The following is a 15069-nucleotide window of genomic DNA, read 5'->3' as shown; positions in this document are numbered from 1 at the left end:
TCTGAGTACAGGAGGAGACAGCGGAGTATATTTTAGCTGAGAGAACAGTAGAGTTACAGTAGAGCCTTCAGCCAGGCAGCCACAGCCACAGATGCCCATTCAGCAAAACATTTACAGGATGGATTCATTATATACATTCAGTCCTCTCCAAATAAATAATGAATACATAAATTACTTAAATAAATAAATAATCATTACAACAAAGAGAGTACATGGGGTACTATCTCCCAGTCATTTAACACTACTTTGCCCTTCTGGAGGGTCCCTAGTCATTGGCCTAAAATCAACACTTTTGCTACAGTTCGAGACACGTTCAGTAGGGCACAGCACAATGCGAAAATTCAGACACAGCTACACTGCCCGTCAAAACGTTTAAAATAAGTGAGCATGTTTTCTTTGTTGGTTTGCAATAACATTAAACAGAGAGCTGTTTATATTTGACCACTTTTCTTTAACAAAACTGAAGAAACAACTGTCAAAAATGTACATTTTGGAAATAATTAAGGATGTAATCACTTAATTATCATTAATCATTAAAAATCAACCTTTAAATCCATGTATCTTGTCTCTTCTAAGGGTCTCTAATTTGACTTCTTTTGTGTAAACCAATCTCAGGGATCAACAGGCCAATAGGCCTGTCACAATCATAACATTTTAATTTTTAATTGCCTTACAAACATTGCAGTAGAATCCTGAAGTGGCTGAACTTGCTGATCTTGCTTCCTAGCTCCTAAATGACAACAGACAAAGCCCAATTTTTAGAATCAAAATATCTGCTCTTAATAAGACACTTTGATGAATATTAAGCTGGGTGTTGCAAAACAAACCTGAAGCAAAAAGGGATTAAAATCTTCCCATTTTTCTTACTAAACTGAGGCTTAAAAAATCTGTGATTTTAAAAGCAGTTTGAAATGAGCAGGTGAAGTTTTACGGAGCTGAGCGAGAGCTCTATAAAGCTCTAAGTGATTGCACCCGCTCTTATTAAAAGAAGCTCTGTCTACAGCTTTGCCCTACTGAGCGTGCTCCAGGATACTGGACCCATTTCAGTCTTGGTTCCCTTAGTGCTGCTCTGGTTTACAACTACCTACTCGTCGTACGGTGAGAGTTAACATGTCAAACATGTGGCTGTCATAGCTACATAGACGCCATTGAGCACATTTACTTTGTGAATGGAATAAACAAAAAAACATTCTAATAAATAAGAGGAGTAAAACTATTTTCTCATTAAAAACCTACTGTAGTGGTTATGCAATAAGGGACTTTGAGCCAGTAAAATCCCTCTCAGACTGTTCAGTGCATTGTATTGTCTGATACCAGCTCAGTGATACAGAGAAGAGTCTTCTGCTTCTGAAACACAGAAAATGTAACAGCCTCACTTGGAAGTCGCTTTAGAAAAAAGCATCTGCCAAATGACTAAATGTAATGTAAAGGAGAGAGAAAATCTCCTGTTTTCCCTTTAATACTGCTTATGAGTGATTATGAGAACAAACACATGTACTGTATAAGTTAAAGAGCAACTCCAACACCAAATGCATTCTCACCTTTACAGAGCCAACAGACTTCAGCAATCTGCTTAGTTGCTTCAATTCAATCTGCAGAATTTAGCCACTGCAAAACATAACAAAAGCTCCATAGTGTACTCACCAATTTATCCTAAAAGTAGTTCAGTCAATAATACTAATGCTACTAATAATAAATGAAAGTGAACATTCACCCACAGCATGATGGATATCTTACTAACTGTTGGCTAATAGCTTGTGTTCATAGTTGGCCCTGTTAGCATGTTTGGTCAAGCTATATAAAGGTTAATGCTCATGGGTCTGAGTACTGGCACACTTTAGGGTTTAAGGCCCTACATTTAAGTCTGGAAAAACTACTTGGATACAGACATTGAGAGAACCTCATCTCTCCAAGCTCCTTCTCAAATTCCCTTCATCTTTTTTCTTCCAATTGTGGCAAGTCAGAGGCAGAAAGTAGCTTATATGAAAAATAATCTAGTCATACTAAAGAATAAAAACTAATAAATAAGGAGGGTAAAATAAATAATTAACATATGATTCTACATAAATAATCAATTAAAAAAAATATTCAAAAATTGACACCAATGACATCTGCTATGTACACACTGACAGAAGAGCTGTTCCCTTTTCCAGTCCTCTCCATGAATCAATGAAATGAATGAAGTTACACAAAGAGACAGAAACTGGAAAGATGGGTCCCTCTCTCCATCTTTCCTCATTCTTCATTCTCACAATGGAGGGCAGCAGACTGGAATACTGACATAACCCTTATTGTCCACCTTTGTTGCATTTCCCCCCCCTTTTGCGATAAATATGGTAACGGTCATGTACAAATGATGGGCTAGCACTGCTGTACAATATACTACATTCTCCCTCTCCCCAGCTGTATGAAATTCAATCATGGAATATTTCATATTCAGTTTGAAGAATACAATCGGCGTTTGTTCTAAACTTCGCTCCGTATCAGCGGTTTTTGCTTTGACAAGAGTATGACGCAGGCTTTAGGAACATGCTCCTGGAATTTTTCCACAGAGGAAAAAGAAAGGATGGAGACAATCACATCTTCAAGTCTTTCCATCTCTCTCTCCCTCTCACCTCTGTCTCTTAACCCATTCCCCAACCCAACGGAGTAGTGGGACACTCACTACTTGTAATATATTAGCATTAACCCTCAAGTTCTAGGGTGAGACCTCAAAACAGTCCCTGTCAGACTCACAACCCTTTTCCATCCATCTTCTGGTCTCTCTCATTTTCAGTGCGAGCTGGGCTCTCTCTCTGTCTCGCGGGGGCTGTAGCCATTAGCGGGAGGCAGGATAGGGGTTTTGGGGTCAGAGTTTGTGCTGCCGAGTGGGGGGCGCTGGTGGCGGGACGCCCCACTGAAGAGGCGGAAAGCTCCCCTGCAGATCAGAGAGAACCAGTAGACCTGCGGCGCCATGAGCAGAGATGCTCCCAAGTTACAATGCCAGGGGACAGACAGCGGCACCATGTACAGAGGGATGGACGCGTACCTGCCAAACACAAATGCATACATACTAGTTATCCTGCCGTCCAATACAGTATTTTGGGCAATACGTCTAAATCTAAGGAATAAAAGAAAAAGATGCTGCATCAAAAGATTCAAATTCCACTTTTCTCACAGGAAAATGTATTATTTTGACCAGTTATTATCACATTACAGGCTAAGCTAACTGTAGGTCTTAATGTGCTCTAAACCACATCAGCAAGTCTGCACAAACTTAATGAAGACCTGGACGCAGTATGAGCAGGTTAAGAGACGTTTTGGTATTGTACATTTTTTTTACAGAAACAATTTGGGCTATTTGAGCTCTGGCGTTTGTTAATAATGTTAGCCTCAAAGCTCCAGTTCTAAACCAGAGAAGCAAAAGTTGACTCCAAACATGTCTCAGCAAATCAAGTAGACCTGGGCTACCTCTGAAAGTTTACAGAATGAACAGATCATAATGTCACAAGATGCATTAAACTTCACAACTGAACTTAGCACTGTCTGCTTAAGATTGGACCATCCATCACATATTCTAAATGAGGGCTTTTGTATAGTGTTTAAATGCAGAATGAATGTACTACTTTTATTGATGTCATGAAAAAAGGGCTGATCATGCATTACATAAATACAAATATGAGCACCACTATGATGAAAGCAGCATACTCAAAACAAAAGAACAATACATTCTGGTATATGACAACATTCAGCGCACTTGCAAATTCATATACTTGATATTGCCAAACAAATTGAAGATTATGATATGCATTCATTAATTTTGACAGAGTAAATGCCAGAATTTCTTGACAAAAACTGGCTCTCAGTTTTGCATTTACAAATTTTAATTAAGACAAGACAAAGGGCAAGGTGACAGACCTTCTCATAAGGAGTAGTGAGATGTTATCTTAAGATCTAAAAATGATCCTTAGCTGAGGCGCATTATCAATGGAAACATGAGCATACCGAACACAATGACGGACCACCTGCACCAGATATCAGCCTAGTAATGCTAAAGAAACTGCATATATGAGAGAGAGAGAGAGAGAGAGAGAGAGAGAGAGAGAGAGAGAGAGATAGAGAGAGATAGATACAAAGATACAGCAAACATACCTGCCATAGGCGTAGTAGAGGTAGGGGAAGAGAAGAACTCGACAGACGAAGAAAGTGACCAGCATGAGAGCTCCATTGACTTTATGAAGCAGAGTGTGCTGCTGCTTGTACTGAGGCACGGAAGGAAAAGAGAGAGAGAGATAGAGAGAGAAAAAGAGAAAGAGAAAAAAGAGAGAGGGGTGAGTAACAGATAAGCTTGAGAAAAGAGAAAATTGTGAGGCCAAGCAGTGCATCCGAGTTATTAGTTCTGCATAGAGTGATTTAGTACTACTATGCTGCTTCTTCCAGTGAGTGAGTAAGCCACTGGAGGGAGCATGAATGGTCATTAGGGACACAAACAGAAGACATCAGACAGGTATTCACAATTCAAAGCCCTTTCAATCAATCAGCATTAGTAAGATCAGAAACACTAGAGTGATTAAACTAATGAAGCAAAGCGGTGCTCTATATCATTCCGAGCAGAGAGAGAAAGAGTTAGAGGCTAAGAAAGACTGCAGTCGATTAACTGAAGGTGTGCTTGCTCATGGAGTACTGAATAAGCATATAAAAAAGATGAAGAGAGGAATATAAGGAAAGAAAGAAAGAAGATAGGAGAAAGAAAAAAGAAAGAAAGAAAGGAATGGGGACAAGTGAATGGATAATTGATAAAACAGTGTGGGGTAGGTGAATGGATGATAGTATGGGATAGATGAATGGGTGATTAATAAAACAGTAATTTGTGAAAAAACAGTATTGCATATGTGAATGAATGATGCATATCGGATTGCGATGGTCGAGGAGAGCTAAATAAAACAGTATGCAATAGTTAAAGGAATTAGAGGTAAAGCAGAATTGAGTGGTGGTTAGGGTTAGGGTTAGGTACTATAAAGTAGATGAATGGGTGAATTATAAATAAAGCAGTATGGAGTAAGTGAATGAGTGATGGACAAATTGGTGAATGGTAGATGCGGAAGACAGTGTTGTTTACCTGAATGAGTATTTTTCCCAGACAAACGGATGGAGTGCTTAGTTCAGCCAGGAACATTACACCTTGGAAATAATCTCCCTTTCCCTGTCTCCAGAACTGTGGGGAAACGGAGATAAGGATGAGGGGAAAGAAAGAAAGTATTTTTTCCTTTGACATACAAGCAAGAGGCATGCTGCTGTCACGGCTTTGTCATTAGAGCGCCTGTCTTATCTGCTTAATACACGCTCACTCATCTAAGAGTGCAACTAATGGCTGGTTGCCATACCACTGCTGACAGCCACCGTTTCCATGGTTACAGACAGAGAGTGATGGGGAGGTGTAATGACAGGGTAAGGGTACAGAAGCCCTTTAGGGACATGTTCACATGCCAATCATCTGCTGATCAAATCATACACAATCTGCAGTGACGGTTCAAAAGTAGAAGTAAACCACAGGGACTTTACAATTCTGCCACAATGAGGCTGTTCTACAAATAGTTTACATTGTAGCAGTTACTCCGTCTTTGAAACTGTACCTTATAAAAGCTAGTTTCTAAAAGGCATTAAATACTACTATGATCAGTTTTCAACCAAAAGGTGAACCCACACTGCAGTTCCTCACTCTTTTTTCCAACTTAAATATTAGTTTCACAGTAGTTAGAGAATAATTTATAGTACTTACTTGACTTAAGTTACTATTAGACTACAATATTATAAAATCATATTAAAAAACTGAGAGGAACATTGAATATGACTTTTGTTTTGTGCCCTGCTGAGTGCTACATTGCTTATGTTACAGTAAAACACATCACAGTAAAACATGAGCTCTTCAACTCACCACGGACACGGGAAAGCAGACGGTAACCATAACAACATGATGTAGCACCATGAGGAATTCACGCCGCAGGTAGCTGCCAATGGCTGTGCCCATGGGCTTGACTGCACCCTCTTCCTCGTGACCTTTGACTTGCATCTTGTACCAGTAGCACATGAACATGGCGTAAATGTCATAGACAAAGTAAGGGACTGCAAACAGGATGTAGGTGCTGGTGAGCCAATGCCTGAGAGAGAAAAACAGAACAAAAGAAGAGTCACACCCATCAAACAGCTGACTGCATTGTTGAGGTTTGGGTAGCCTTCCTTCTCTATTTTTTCCAGGGATGTCAAGATCCAATCTGATATACTGAGATTATATTCAATCAAGGTATATTTTATTTTTTTAGCCATTTGCTGCATTTTATTAATATTACTGTTGTAAAATAATAATAACTTTGTAAATAATATTCTCTGTAATGCTGATCCAAGTAGAGCTAGTCCCATTTCTACATTTTATAAATGTTTGTTTTTGGTACAGGCAGATATGTACATAAAAATGATTGGATTTCTGCATCAGCCCACAATTCCTACGTCAACGCATCCCTTATGTGTAATATCTGCAAAGCCAGTAACTATACCAGTTACATTTGCAACTAATGTAAAAACCGCAATGCTTTCAAAATAGCTAGCGTTGGCAGCAACATCACATTCAAGAACAAAAGAAAGAAACAGCTTACTTTATGGACGTCAAAGTAACTTTCAAACATGTCCAAAAAAAAACCAAAAGATACCCGTTTGGAGACTATAGCACTACAAACACATGAAACCTTAACTCACTTCATGCTAGCATTTGAACGTTACTGGTAGTTAAAATTGTCAGAACTGTAATTCAAATAGTACAACAGGTCAACATTTTTTAATGTCAAAAAAGGATCCAAATATGTATCAGTTCAGAGTTTCAAAATATGGCAATACTAAAAATGAAGTGAGTCTACTGTAGCATTTTAAAGTAATTAGCAGACTAGCACATCATACCTAAATTGTATTGATTTTACTAACTTTAATGTACTTGAAACAATACTTGTGCAAAAATGTAACACCACAATACTTCAAAGCGTTTTCATGATTTTGTGATATTTTTTTTTTCATTTGATAAGTTGGTACAAAAAGTGTTGCAACCTTTAAAAAAATACTATCAAAATCCATGAATACTATGACTTGTATTTAGCATTTCTCATACCATGCTACACTAAATCTAATTAAACAGGAATAATTATGCTCTTCTCATAATCAAATATACAATTGGGAACTGTGAGGAGTACTGACAATATTTATGACATGCTCAGTAAAACATATTGTGATATAATGTGATGTAATTTATCACAATAATTATAAATATTGTCATATTGCCAAGCCCATATTACACAATATGTACTGTGTGGCTTTATTATCTATAAAACAGATCAGACTCAGTATCAGCAAATGCTTAACGTTTAAATACTAAAATTGGGATCTGGGAAAATACATTTTAAAAAAAGGATCAGGACCGCCGTAATTATTATAAAATTTCATCAACAGAAAATCACTAAGTGCTGCTATGTGGAATCTCCTGCAGTATTTCACACCTTTCCAAACACCACCAGCACACAACAACCCAGGAAATGAGAACTGAGCTGCACTATTCAAACTAGCTACTGCTTCTACTTTTACTAAACTTTGACTACCAAAATCACATCCAGAATGTTCTCCCACCCCTGCCCCCAATCTCCTCTTAACTCTGCTCCTCCTGTCCTCTCTTCTGCTTCAATCTCTCACCTGAACCTGAACACGTGCATATTATAGCTGAGTGATAAATCAAGCCCTGACTAAAGCCATGACAAAGTGAACTTCGCTGCAGTGTCTGAATCTCAGGCGGCTCCGCTCCACCACGCTGCTGTGGCCATTAGAATGCCAAGGAGGATTTACAGGGGAAAACTAATTAGGTTGAGAGTCTAATTAGATTACAGGGACATAAGGTGAGCTAAGAGGAAAAGGCACATTCTTAGAAGAGCTCACACATATATACAACTTTACACTGAAGTGCATAACCCCTGTCCTTCACAAATTTCAGGTTTGGGAAACTAGACACTTAATAAATCAATGAAAATTATTCTTCATTAACTAAAGCTGTACATTACAGCTGTTGTTACCAAAGCGCTTGTCATCAGGCGGATACAAACCTTAGCTCTCAATGATGATAAACATACTAGTGGTATCTTGACATGCATCATTATAATTTAATAAGCAAATAATGACCAAGACATGAAGACTACTTAGACATATATCAGAATACATTAATAAGCAATTCAATACACTGCTATATAAATAATTTAATCAATATCTTGGTCATGATTACAGTGAGACAGAGGAATAACATTACTCTTAATCTAACACTTACTGATCTTCAATGATGTCTTTACAAGATGATGCAATGATGTACCCAGCAGAGGAGGCCATGATGGCTTGAACAGATGACACCAGTCTGCAAGAAAGATTGAGAAAAAAGAAATATGCATGATCTCTTGAATGCGAGAAACTTTAAAAACTCTACAAACTAACTGAGATGTTCCATTAAAATCTCCTTTCAGCACAATGCACAGAACTGCTGTGGCTCAAAGGTTTCTCCAGAACATCTCTGATTTGACCTTAAACCCTTAAAATATATACAAGATTTTAACAGGAGGATGTGTTAACCTTAAGTTCTACAGGGAACAGACTGTAGTGCTCAATTTCAATTCATTTGCTGAGTTTATGTTTAATTATGTCAAATTCAGCAAATAAACATCAGCAATGGCTTAACAATGCATGTTAGTTTGTTTACACTAGTAATTCACATCCACAAGAGGGGAAAAGTTCAGGAGGCTGGCAATGTGTTTCCTGCCACAGTAAAAAGTATTTGCCACATATATTATGCAAGACTGACAGATTCTGCATCCTGGGATTACTTCAGCAATAATAAAGCCCTACTATTCAGTTCTGAATGCTTGATGACTAATACATTTAATCCATTTTCTCCTTCTGCTACACTTAGCATCATCAATATGTCAGTTTGTATCATGGACAAACTACAATTTGCTTGCAGATGGTAGCCAGCTACTCATGATGTGCACCCAGAGTCTAGTTAGCTTAAGCTAACCTGGGGAAAAGGGCTAGAAACAGAGCCTTTACATTAGCACAGGGTGAAATGTACCTGGCAGAGACGATGACAGCGTCACCCTCGCTCCATTTCAGACCGGGTGCGTGTTTCAGGCATCGCTTGGATAGCAGGAAAAGGCCTGGGAAGAATATGGAGCCGGCCGCTAGGATGCTGAGCATGGTCCCTGCAGTGCTTCTCTGCTTCTCTGTCTATCTCTGAAAAGGAAAATCACAGGTTTTAGAGCATGCAGAGGGGTGTATCAGGACAACCAACAGTAGCTAACAAAACTAATTTACATGTAAATGACCAATGCTACACTGCTCTTCTTACATAATTCAACAAAGTTCTTCTACTGTGAAAAAGACATGAAGATCACTATCAGCTTGTGAAGGACTAACATCTATTCTTAAACATTCGCCTAGAGACATGAGCACAACACTTTTAATTACAATCCAATTTTTCAAAATAAATCAGCATGTGGCGCAGTCACCCACAAGTGCCACAAAAAAAAGAAAGAAGAAAAACAGCCCTAGGTTCAATTTAAGCTATGAACATTTGGCCTATGTGGTACATACACTGATGATTTTTGAAAGATGAACACAAATACCGACTCCATAGAGGTACATTAAAATGTCCAAATTTCACCCCTGAATCAATTAGTCTGATGTGAACAACTGATCGGTTATTGAGGTCATACTTGTTAGTGATAGCTTTTAGCACTCAATACTGATTATGAGTACACTGTAATAAATGTACAATTACAAAAATATTATTTATCTGTTTTAAAAGCTTAAGCATTTAGTGAATCAACAAGTACTATTTTACATTAACAATAATCAACAGTTATTTGTATTTCAAAAGAGTTTTCTTTGTACTTTCTTTCTGGAGAACTGCTCATCCATTTTTTTTCTGCATGCAAAAAGAATTGATGCAAAAATTGTCACTTTATTTTGCATTTGTTTGAATGTGTTCTGTTGCTCTACTGGTCACTGAAGACCATGCAACAAACTAAAAAAAGACGTTTTACTCTTTTAATGTTTAGCTCTTTATTGCACCACTGCTCTTCAGTATATGCTTCATATTTATATATTAGAGGCAGCAACAAATATGAACTGTTTGTGCAACTAACATCAAAAAAGTGATTCTAATTCTTTAATTACTACAGAGTCTGATTTGGGACTCCTGTCTAATCCATATTTAGTATAAAGGGGGAGGATGTTACAAAAATAGATTCAGAAAAGATTAGCAAGCCGGAGATTTAGAAAGATTACTGCGGGGAGTGGAAGGGAGGTCAGACGGACAGAGGAAGAGAGAAAAAGAAAGGGGACGGGGTGGGATGGGGGTGGAGGGGTGATGGCATTCAGTGGCACAGTAGCCAGAAAAGGGTGGGCATTGTTGAGAGAGGAGGGGGACAGGGACAGTATTGTTCCCCTGCTATAGTAGGACCATAGATGGAGGTCTCTGGATTCTGCAGGCAACAGTACAGCAACAGGTCAATAAAACACACATACACACAAACAAACATATGCAAACAAGCCGACAAACGTCTTATGAGATTGCACAGCAAAACTGCGGCACTCAAGTTGGAAACGTCCTGAAGGGATGTCAGCCCCAACATGATGAGAACTGATGGAGCAAAACAAGCAAGCAGCCTTCGACTTGTACTGCTTGCATCCTTCTGCGTGGATGGGACTGCTTCATCTTGTACACACTGCTGATCTGACAAGACGGACAACTTCAGCTAGAGGTTACAGACGATTTCGTCGAGGAAGCATGGCCAATGTGGGCAGTGTGACGAAGATGAAGCTTCTTATTCGAATTTCCCGTTCCACCTTAAACGATGCAGCAATTGCATTCCTGCGCCTGTAGCTACATTTTTCACGTAAACGCAGCACCATTTAACCAAGAAACCTGGACCAAGAAAATCTGATAAGAAGCCGTCAAATATGAAGCCCAGCATGACACTACATTAACGCATACCATCAAACCATAAGATCGCACAACCTTAAAACAATTTGCTGTGAATTTATTACACAACAGTTAGCTAAGCTACGTCCAACTGGTCACTGGAGTGCTACTTATTACCCACCGAATCACTGGCTAACAGAAAGATGACAACGTGATAATACACGCGAACATTGTGAACAAAAGTGACACACGCTGGCCTTCGCCTTTTGGTCCAAGCTTTTCAGTACCACGCATGTTGCCGTTTCTAGCCAGCTAGCGGGCTAGCTGAATCCTTCCCATTGTGTCACTGGCACTCCATCAGTCCAGCAGCGCGTGGTGCAAATGGACCTTTTCAACACTGCTAGCTAACAGGTTGAAGATCACACACAATATACTTTTCAGTTAGAGACTAAAACGCCTCTGAGCATCTCAAGAATAAGACTTTATCTCCACTTGAAAATAATTTAAAGCAAAAAATAAAAAGAAAAGCGGGGGGGTCTAAATGTGGAAAAAAACTGAGGCCCCGAGCTTTGAAATGCTCAACCAGCGAGGCAGCTAAATTACTACAGGATTCAGCCAATGCGCTGTTAAACGGCATTTTCTTCCACCTATCATCAGGTTAGCGGGTTAAAATAAAGGCTGGAGTCGTCAGACTAAGGCAGGGCGGTATTGCAGAGGAGGAGAGACGCATGCCAACAGCATAGAGGCGGACATTTACATGGGAGCGGAGCGGCGTCCTTTCAGGCCCTCGAGTCCTGTCACAGCCGTGAGGAAAGCGTATGGCGAGGTCCAGGAGGCATCCGAAAGACCGTCCACATGTTTTTTCTGAGATATCTATCAGGTGGATTCCAGGGAGCTTGGCTGAGGAAGAGACAAATAAAAAGCACCTCAAGTTACAAAGCCAGCTAGGAGTGAGCGCTGAGACAACGTGACTCTTTCCCACTGTCAGCATCCAGCAGAGCAAAGCTCTGGCAAGCTAACTAACGCTAGCTAACCCACCGCCTCCTCAGACTCTCCCAAAACAAACAAAAGCGAGCTAACCCACCTAGCTTTTGTCACATTCAGCGACCCCCACTGCTTCTATTCGATCACTTTCCCACCTACACCAAGCCTTTTCAGCATTAATTTGTGTTTGACAACGAGCTCACGGCTCCATCCCATCACTCACGGCGTTTCCGCAGTGTTTTACGTTATATATCGCGGCATGACACCCAGCTAACCTAGTTAGCGAGCTAACGACGCTGGAGTTGGTTTTCTATTCGCCGGCGCGTCATGCGAATTTCCCGTTCCACCTTAAAGTGGTGCAGCGGTTACATTTTGTAGCTTGTCCACTTAAGGTGGAACGGAAAATTAGCATTAGCTAGTGAGCCAGCAAATAGAAATATTAAATATAATAACTAACGCTAGCCCAGTAACGGCTGAAGCAAAACATACAAGCAGATAGTTAGTTAACTGCAGTCAGGTTTGTTTTTAAAACAGCATTAAGTTAGCAAGTAGCTAACCAGAGCAAGGAGATAAGCCAATAGAATAACGCTGCTGAGCTAAAGTTAGCTAGCTAGCTAGACATTTTGAGCAGACAGGATATTTGCTCCACTTTTTAAAGCTTGGAGCAAATCGTTACGTAGTTATAACGAAGAGACTGGTTTTCTCTCCGAAACGCCAACAAAGCCAGTGACACGGAGTAAGCGAGATTATGTTAACGCAAGGCGTGTGTATCCCATCAGACACATTTGACAGTAAAACTTGTGCAAATGCAGAGTCAAATAACTTCAATGAGGATTGTGCAGACAAGGTGAATAGAAAGGCGAGTAACGTTAGCATATTATTTCCATCTATACAAACTAAACACTAACTACATTTTACCGCAAGGTTGAATGCGAAATAATTAGAAAGGAGTGCACGAAACCTAGTTAGCCATCTCCCTAGTTATTATTTTGATAGCTAACGTTAGGTAACGTGACTCAATGTCTTCGCAGCTAAAATGACTCAGACGCTAAACATTAGCTGACTAAACGCCTTAATGAAATTGGTCTAAAAGCCAGAGCAGCCATACTAGGAACAGCTCAACTGTTACTGGATTTAGGTTTGTTAAAAGGAAGCATGTGCGTAGTGAATTTTGCTTGACACAAAACTTCATTTAAAATCGTCTTACCATATACTGCATTGATCACGCCTCGGCATACGGATTTGTCGCATTAACTATCTTCTGTCTCTGTGCTAAAATATGTTGACGAGCTTCATTTCACTTTTAAATCTGCGCCGCGATTACCGGCAGGCGAGCAGCGATTGGCTGAGAGCTGCGAATGTTGCCTCCTTGCCTTTCACCTATTGGTTTATTTTTTGATTGACAACGTTCGTATCCAATGGAAAGTCAAAACAAAGTGACCTGATAGTGCAAGCGTTTGTTAACTATTTATTGCTTGACTTTCGTCTTAGTTGCCATTGCAATATTTAATTTAACGATCGATCAACCCGATCGTTAAGTATCGTCCAGTATCGGCCAGTGAATGCGTTTAAGTACCCATAAATGTATTAACTACAATAAGTACAATTACACATATAATTGTAATATATATTTAATATATATGTAATACATTTATGTAATTACATGAACAAAATATGCATTAAAACAAAAGGAAAACATTCTTCATTGTATGCAATTAATGCATGTGTAATAACATAGAAGTTAAGCCTTATTGCAAGTATTTAAATATTATTTTAAAGAGGCTATTGTTATTTCAGCAACCTGCAATTACACAATCCAAGTAATTATGCAATCTATCCAAATACTGTTGCTTACAATGCTTGTTTTGAGCTAGCTCATAGTTTCAGGTCCATATTTGCAGTGTCCCTCCCACTAATGACCTCATTTTATACAGCATAGTACAAGTGGATCAGAGACAGCAGTGCTGCTGGAGTTTTTAAACACTGTGTCCACTCCTAATCACTATTAGACACTCCTACTTTGTAGATGTAAAGTCAGGGATGATGGCTCTGCTGCTGCACACTTTGTGTTGGTCATCCTCTAGTCCTTCATCAGTGGTCACAGGGCACTGTTGGCTGGATATTTTTGGTTGGTGGACTATTCTCAGTCCAGCAGTGACACTGAGGTGTTTAAAAACTCCAGCAACACTGCTATTTCTGATCCACTCGTACCAGTGCAACACACACTACCACCACCAACGGAGCCATCGCTGAGAGGGTCCATGGGGGTCCTGACCACTGAGAGACAGGGAAAAAGGGGGCGAACAAAGTATGCAGTGAAACAGATGTACTACAGTCTGTAATTGTAGAATTACAAAGTGCACCTATATCATAAGTGGAGCTGATAAAATGGGCAATGAACGTAGAAACAAGGAGGTTGTCACAATGTTATGCCTGATCAGTGTTTATGCATGCAGGATGGTCTTTGGAAAAAAGTCCTGGTTTACCAGGAAAATGCAACACAAATGCATTGATTGAGTAATGTAAAACCTCTTTTTTACTCAGATTTTCAAGACATACAAACATCCGTTCCCAAAAAGCTGCGGAATGTTTTGTAATGACTGCTATTATATGCACATACGTGCTCATTCCAAATTTTATACGTCCAACATGTTCTAAAAAAGTTACAACACTAAAGACACCAACCGATCAAATTTTGAAAGTGGATTTTTTTTGCCATTGTTTTATCACACCTGTGTTTAGGTGTGCAAATGAATGGGGTCTTCATTGGTATATTTTGCATTTCATAGTGTGCCATATGTTTTCAATGGTTTCTCAGGGAAGCAGGCAGTCTAGGACCATCACTTTCTGATTATGCAGAACGTGACTGGCTATAGTCATGTTGAAATAAACATGGATGTTATCTAAAAGAAAAAAGTTACTAAAAGTTCAAACATTAATGATGCCTTTAAAGCTAGTTAACCATAAAAAAACGATGTCCATTATTTCTGTAAGCAAGCTGAAAGGTAGACTCAAAGAACAATGCATGGTTCCACTGTGCATCAGTCCATCTTAGATGAGTTTGAGCCCAGAGAAGTCAGTGGCGTTTCTGGGCACACATGGTTTCCACT

The 15069-nt window shown here is 39.4% G+C and overlaps 1 protein-coding gene across 3 annotated transcripts; it reads right to left on the bottom strand.

Moving 5' to 3' along the window:
- On the bottom strand, nucleotides 1-13283 carry tlcd3ba (TLC domain containing 3Ba). 3 transcript variants are annotated; one of them, XM_017681765.2, is made up of 8 exons: nucleotides 13167-13283; nucleotides 11733-11875; nucleotides 9122-9282; nucleotides 8330-8413; nucleotides 5915-6137; nucleotides 5099-5194; nucleotides 4132-4241; nucleotides 1-3028 (listed from the first exon to the last, which is right to left on the bottom strand). In XM_017681765.2, the coding sequence occupies exons 3-8, from the start codon at nucleotides 9244-9246 to the stop codon at nucleotides 2773-2775; spliced, it is 894 nt and encodes a 297-aa protein (XP_017537254.1). In that variant the 5' UTR covers nucleotides 9247-9282; nucleotides 11733-11875; nucleotides 13167-13283; the 3' UTR covers nucleotides 1-2772. The 3 variants fall into 3 exon arrangements, with proteins under 3 accessions (XP_017537254.1, XP_017537256.1, XP_037400799.1); XM_017681767.2 differs by lacking the exon at nucleotides 13167-13283 and adding an exon at nucleotides 12060-12327; XM_037544902.1 differs by lacking the exons at nucleotides 11733-11875; nucleotides 13167-13283 and adding an exon at nucleotides 11263-11405.
- Nucleotides 13284-15069: the final 1786 nt, after the last annotated feature.

Source organism: Pygocentrus nattereri, chromosome 14 (genome assembly GCF_015220715.1).
Source record: "Pygocentrus nattereri isolate fPygNat1 chromosome 14, fPygNat1.pri, whole genome shotgun sequence".
NCBI lineage: Eukaryota > Metazoa > Chordata > Actinopteri > Characiformes > Serrasalmidae > Pygocentrus > Pygocentrus nattereri.
The sequence above is the reverse complement of the archived record's forward strand: the minus strand, read 5'-3'. Positions and strand labels throughout refer to the sequence as shown.